This window comes from Parasteatoda tepidariorum, chromosome 6, assembly GCF_043381705.1.
Source record: "Parasteatoda tepidariorum isolate YZ-2023 chromosome 6, CAS_Ptep_4.0, whole genome shotgun sequence".
Classification (NCBI taxonomy): Eukaryota; Metazoa; Arthropoda; class Arachnida; order Araneae; family Theridiidae; genus Parasteatoda; species Parasteatoda tepidariorum.
Genome location: NC_092209.1, coordinates 26,036,319 through 26,043,363, shown reverse-complemented (window position 1 = coordinate 26,043,363; position 7,045 = coordinate 26,036,319). Strand labels below are relative to the sequence as shown.

At 29.4% G+C, this 7,045-nt stretch overlaps 1 protein-coding gene across 1 annotated transcript in view; it reads right to left on the bottom strand.

Annotated features, from left to right (window-relative positions):
- The window catches only part of LOC107440423 (uncharacterized), a 12,235-nt gene extending 7,241 nt beyond the window's left edge, over nucleotides 1–4,994 (bottom strand). The window contains exon 1 of the mRNA XM_016053331.3: nucleotides 3,541–4,994. Within this exon, the coding sequence (XP_015908817.1) occupies nucleotides 3,541–3,827 (287 nt within the window). The 5' untranslated portion in view covers nucleotides 3,828–4,994. The remainder of the gene's footprint in view (nucleotides 1–3,540) is intronic.
- Between the last annotated feature and the right edge of the window lie 2,051 nt (nucleotides 4,995–7,045).

Sequence of the window (7,045 nt, the reverse complement as noted above, 5' to 3'; positions counted from 1 at the left end):
AAAAATAATTAAATAAATAACAACAATTTTGCAAAAACATTAAAGAACATAAGAATATTATTCAATAAAATTTTAGGTTACTTTGAATTTTCGATTTCCTAGAAATGTACTTTTAAATCGTTACTTTTTTTGTTTAGTACCTGTACTTTTACTTGTACTTTTTACTCGTTACTTTTTAAAATAAGAACTTTTTACTTTTTACTCGTTACTTTTTTTAAGAATACTTGTACTTTTACTCGTTACTTTTTAAAAGTAACGTTGCCATATATGTTAATAATACCCGTGAAAATCTCCTTCGCTTCATCCACTCAGCTCTTACAAAGTTTTTACGAAGGTAAAAAACTTTTTACGTCACAAACCAACTTCAGAATCAATTTACCTATTTCTTAAATAACACTAGTTAGCTGAAGTATAAAAAAAGTAAATAACAACAAACAAAAAAAAAAGAAAAAAGAAACAGAATTAACATAACAGTCAAAAAAGTTGAAATTTAATAATAATAAAATTTATAATAATTAAATAATAAGTTAATAAGTAATAATAAGTTAAAATTTAATATTTAAAAACATTTTCTTTATTGATAATTTTTTCTTTTGTTTAAAAATATCTATTTTTTAACCTATTATATGGGTTTTATGGGTTTTCCTGAACATAGAGTCAATCGCCAGCAAAAAACTTTGCTTAAATAGTAAAATTTGGCAGCTATGACGATAATCTTTGAAGTAGTACAATTTCGAGTAAGGTACCTAATTTTACTGTACTTATCGCATAAATTTTCTAAACTTAAAGACCCATTTGTAAATATTTGCTAAATTAATCCTTTGCCTCTAGGGTTTTTTATATAGTCAAGTAAGCAAGTGGTGGACTTTAATAGAAACTATATTAAAAAAGCAAGGCCTACATAATGAACAGGCTTCCCACAAATCTTACGAAATTTAAACGTGTTGATAGAAACGAAACTAACCAGAATTTTTCGCAATGCGGAGAAAAAACTAGTAGTAAAATTAATTAATTTTTAGCTTGTTTCTGAAAGGAATGTCCATGATTACCAAAATTTGTTAGCAGTTATCTTCCATCCTGAAAGCATATATAACTTTTAATAAGTCTTGGTAGGCAGAGTTCTTAATTTTTACTTAAAACAAGTTAGGTAGGAAAAGATTAACTTACAACTTTTTTCTATTTTCTGGGGCACAATCAGCCCTCTGAACTAACGTCAAAATTTCATCCCATTTGCTTCATTATTAAGATTTATTTTTAATAAACAAGAGAATTCTACGAACCATAATATATCTATAATAATAAAATAATGAGTTTCTGATTGTGCGTTCCTCCTATAACACTTCTTTTTCTATCGTTGTACAATTCGGTCAATGGAAAGGGGCCATTTGTAAGACCCGATCCTAAAAATCATTCAAAAATTTTAATTAGATCGTTCAGGGGAGACATTTAAAATATGGAATTTTTTTATTGGCTTAGAGTTAGCACCATTGATAGAAATAAGGCTGCAGACGATTTTAAGGATAGCATCAGTGATGTTTGCTTGAATATAGCTCTCATTAATCAAAGAAGTTCTTAATGCACGTTCTTAGATTTTTAATTAATATTTACTCTTTAGGTCTGATAAACACAATGATCAACGTGAGCGTGGTAGCATAGGCTGACTGCTTCACCAAATTATTATTAAGAAATGTGACATCACGTGTTTATTTTTTTTCATTTATATAATTATGCTTTTAAAACGTATTTCTATAACATTCAATAATTTAAAATCAACATAATTTAAACTAAAAACGGGAAAAAATTAATGAAAAAATAATTCTAAATCGTTAAGAAAGGTAAAAAAATCACCGTATTATTATTGACGGTAATGATACTTCATTAATAAAGGTACTAATTGGATTAAAAAATTAGCTGCGAACAAAAGATTAAAATTAATGGAGAAACGATACTAATTCATTTAAGCATCACTAATGCATAGCAAATCACCATACTATTATTGATCTATATGATTCTTAATTTACTGTGATAAAAGGTACTAACTGAAGTAAAAATAAATAAACTATGTGCTAAAAAAAGTTAATTAATGGAGAAATGGCACTGTATCGTCTGAGAGAAAAGCGAAAACTCGCCATATTATTTTTGACGCCAATGATGCTTAACTTATTTTGATAATAGTATTTTAGATAAATATGTAAAAAAAAAGCAAAAATATTAAGAACATGGTTCGAATTCGTTTAGACAAAGAGTTAAAAACTGCCCTGCTACTTTTGAAATAATGAACCTTTTTTTGAACGGTACCCTGTTCATTTACTAGTAGCTCAAATCATTTTAAAATAAAATTAAGAAATTTAAGAAATGTTAAAAAAAAAATTCCAGCGTAAAATATCCATAAATGTTTGTAATTAAATTTAAAACATTTCCTAATACATTATCTAAGGGGATTAAAAAATAAAATGCTATGGCTGCATTTTCGTTCAAATATCACGAATTTACTAGTAGCTCAAATCATTTTAAAATAAAATTAAGAAATTTAAGAAATGTTAAAAAAAAAAAATTCCAGCGTAAAATATCCATAAATGTTTGTAATTAAATTTAAAACATTTCCTAATACATTATCTAAGGGGATTAAAAAATAAAATGCTATGGCTGCATTTTCGTTCAAATATCGCGTGCTCACCAAATGAATTAATTGTTCAATATAGAAATTAAATTATAAAAAGCTATTTCATTATTAACTTGGGCTTAGTTTGAACATAAAACTGGACACTTAAGGCCATCCATTATGAGTTAATGGTGCAATGAAGTAAAAACGATGAGGTTAGGATAATTTTATTAAATCCATGGTGNTGAAAACTGTTGCCAGCGCGAGAAAAGAAATATCATCGGTTTTATTCATACATACATATGTACGTATTAGCGTTTTATATAATATAGATGTAAAAAAAAGCAAAAATATTAAGAATATGGTTCGAATTCGTTTAGACAAAGAGTAAAAAACTGCCTTGCTACTTTTGAAATAATGAACCTTTTTTGAACGGTACCCTGTTCATTTACTGGTAGCTCAAATCATTTTAAAATAAAATTAAGAAATTTAAGAAATGTTTAAAAAAATTTCCAACGTAAAATATCCATAAATGTTTGTAATTAAATTTAAAACATTTCCTAATACATTATCTAAGGAGATTAAAAAATAAAATGCTATGGCTGCATTTTCGTTCAAATATTACGTGCTCACCAAATGGATGAATTGTTCAATATAGAAATTAAATTATAAAAAATTGTTTCATTATTAACTTGGGCTTAGTTTGAACATAAAACTGGACACTTAAGGCCGTCCATTATGAGTTAATGGTGCAATGAAGTAAAAACGATGAGGTTAGGATAATTTTATTTAATCCATGGTGCATATAAACTGATATTTTAACGATATCTCGTTAAGTGATAGTTAGCAAAAGGAAGTATTCGTTTGATTGAAACCTAAAAGGATCAAAATGATAATTTCATGCTCTGTCATGATTATAAGAAGAAGAGAAAACCTACTTGAAATCTGGATCCTCAATTCCTTTAAAGCGTCCTTTAATACACATATTTCCACGACCCAGATCCACAATTTTGCCTCGAGCACTGACCCTTCTAGTCGCTGTTATTTCAGTAATCTTGCAAAAAGTTCTACTCCACCACGGTCGTTTTAGTATCCAGTGGGCAGTGGGGGCAGTCTTGGCATACCCTTCATCAGCGAACAGGAAAATTTTGCTGGGGGATCCCTCATGATTCAAAATTTTTCGACAAGCTTGTCCATGATTTTCATAATAAAACAACTGCACCATGGCCAGTTCGATAAATAGAATATAAAGGTATCAATAAAGTATTTCTTTTTCGCGTATCAGTATCAACGCATTAAAATGCATCAAAGTGCATTGTTTATGCTAAAAGTAAATTGAACTCTTATAAAGTGTTTCAAACAACGAGAATTCGTTTGTTCTTCTTTTTAATTTAATTTGTTTCTCGTATGTAAACCACTTCTAGGTTTTCAATCCTCAAGCTATTTGATTAGAGTCAATGATTCTTCAACTTGTTTACAGCTTTTATGTATCCGAAAATTTGATGTGCTTAAAAAGTCAAAATAAGTGATTTAATTGAAATTTCTTAAAACAGAACAATTGGCAATGTATATTGTTCATAAGATATGACAAAATTGAAAATATTTATAGAATATATATATTTCAAAACACGGACAACAATATTTTCAAAAGCATTTAATGTTCATAAATATTGTAAAAACACAGCCTGGTATCACTTTCTAAACTCATCAATAAACGAACATAAACTCAATTTCCTTACTTCAATTTTTTTCACTTATTGTTTATAAATAATGCAAAAACAAAGTCTCAATTTTCGAATTATCTAATCGATCAGCTTGCAAAATAAATCTTCTTACTTCAATTTTCTTCACTAATGTTTATACAAATAATGTAAGAACACAGTCTGGTATAACATTTTAAATTATCTAATCGATCAGCTAGCGATTAAATTTTCTTTACTCATTCATGTTCATAAAGTAATGAACAAACAACACAGTCTGGTATAATTTTTTGAATTATCTTATCGACCAGCTTGGGTAGCCACAAATTCAATTTTCTTCACTTACCAAGCAAATGAACGTGGTTGATACTTCAGCAATTCCGAGCAGCAGGGAGTCTCTTCGTTGCGAATTCCGATCTCAGAATATAATTCTCCGATTTAAATCCAACCCAAGTACGAAGAGACCAATTGATAATTGAAGATGACTTCCTTGCCTGCAGATCTTATCGGATAATAGGGAAACCCTACAAATATTGCGATTGATTTCGAAGCCTTTCTGCTCTCAGCTGATCGTTGCTATGTGCGATCACAGATTCCTTTCGCACCCCTCATCTTTCTCCCCCTTTTTCATTTGCGCATGCGCGAGATTGATATGTGTTTGGGGTTTGGTGTAGCTACAAAGCATCCCCCCAGGCGATTGAAAGGATGAGGATGAAAAGGAAGATTGTAAGGGGATGCTGGGGAGCATCTCTGTGAAGTCAGAATCATCCCCATCATCCCAAGGGGAAATTGAAATGAGGAGGAGAGGATAATGAAAGATGCGCATCGTCATTTAAAAAGGGTTGACTTTTACAAAGTGAAATCGAATGTTACCTTTTTTTTCTCCTTTTTATTTCCTCTTTTTTACAATTGTATTTTAATGGATAGATCGAAGCGTCGATGAAAATTAATAATCTAATTGATTTAGCAAAAACAGAACTCCATTTTCACATTAAGCTTTTGCACACCGTTTATCAGAGTACGATTACATACCAAAAGTCACCATTCTTAAGTTCAAATTTTTTATAGTTCATTACATATCCTCTAACATGTGAGAATTAAGCTAAATAAACCTTCCAGAGGTAGTGAACTCTGATAGAGAAATTTTAGAAACTATCAAAACAGAGTTTTTACTCAAGGAGTCAGAAATCAAGGAAAAAACAATCTGTTCATATGATCTCATACATGTCTAATTAAATTATTTAACTTCAGAGAGGAGGAAAAATCATTTTTTTTCTTTATATATTAAAATATTAATGCATAACCGTTGCTACCGCGAGGAAAATTATTTATTGAAACTGCGAAAATTCCACTGCAGTTGGATGGTATAGCTCATTACCTTATTATTTATAACCTTATTAATTGTTTAACCTTTTCTCTGTTTTGTTTTTCTACGCTAACTTACTAACTTGATAATTTTCAAAAATCAAATTTAATTTCGGCGAAATGCTGCTAAGGGACAGTGATCTGAGATTCGTCCCTATTTCCAACCTTACAGCATTACTTTATAATTGTTAGTTGTTCTATAAAGGCATTGTATTATTTGTTGCTTAATCCACTTTGTCCCGTATTTATATATTGAAATGCTACAAGAAGTGGTTTTATAGAAAAAGTGGTATATTATATTATCGAAATTAATTGGTTTTTCCACTGTTAGGGCATTCAAAAAGTCTTTGATAGATCAAAAAATACTTGCTCCTTATAATTCTAGATCTTATCAGAAATAACTAAATCATTCAGGTATCTGAGAATCTTTTAATTCACCCAGATAAATGAAAATGCTGAAAAAAGTTTCGCACCACAATGAATGTCTTTGAAAAAAGGAACTGTCCTAAATATATGACGCTGGGCGTTAACCGGTTAAGCTAATTAGTAATTAACACATTGCAAGCGGGTGACGTAAAAACATACTTTTGAAATTTCAGCAATCCATACAAGAGTTAAAAAAGTGGTAATAAAATTACTTCGTTTCCGGTCTGTTTTTCAAAGAAATTATCCAGTTGTGATTACCACAAAGATAAATGATTCAGTATTATATGTGATCAGAACTACAATCACTGATGGTAATTTGTTTTTTTAAAATTGAAGTTGTAGCTATGGAGAGAAGTTTGTTCCAACTTTAATGAAATCTTGCCAACCACTTTTTAATATGTTAATCTATAACAGTTGCAATACTTTTTTTTTTTTTTGGAAACGTTGTCCGCATGCAATGTGTTAATTTCTTAACGTGTGCACCCAAGTTGATTGGGTATACTATAGCCTACGTCACAGATCGTGTTATTCCTACTAAATTTAACTAGTAAACAGCATTTTCTGCGAACCTGATTTCTAGCTCTATTAGATACGAAACTCTATTAGATACTGTGTTTGTACATTTATTTCATGATTTTAAACATTTATTAAAGTAATAGTACATTGTGTAACAATAGTTTTATGAAAAATATATTAATATTGAAATTTAAATACCTTATTATTAAATAATAAGTAATTATGCATAAGTAGATATAATAAGTAAAGTAACTAAAGATTTACTACTTCTTGATCAATGAGATGGGTGTGCCTGGTGTTTTTTTGCTAGGTTCACTATATTGGGTTCAAAATTGGTCAATTTTAATTTTCGTCAAACTTGGTCAATTTCGTAATTTTCGTAAAAAAATACAAAGTGTGCTATAGTTTTTTCGCGGGCTGTACTAATCCATATTAT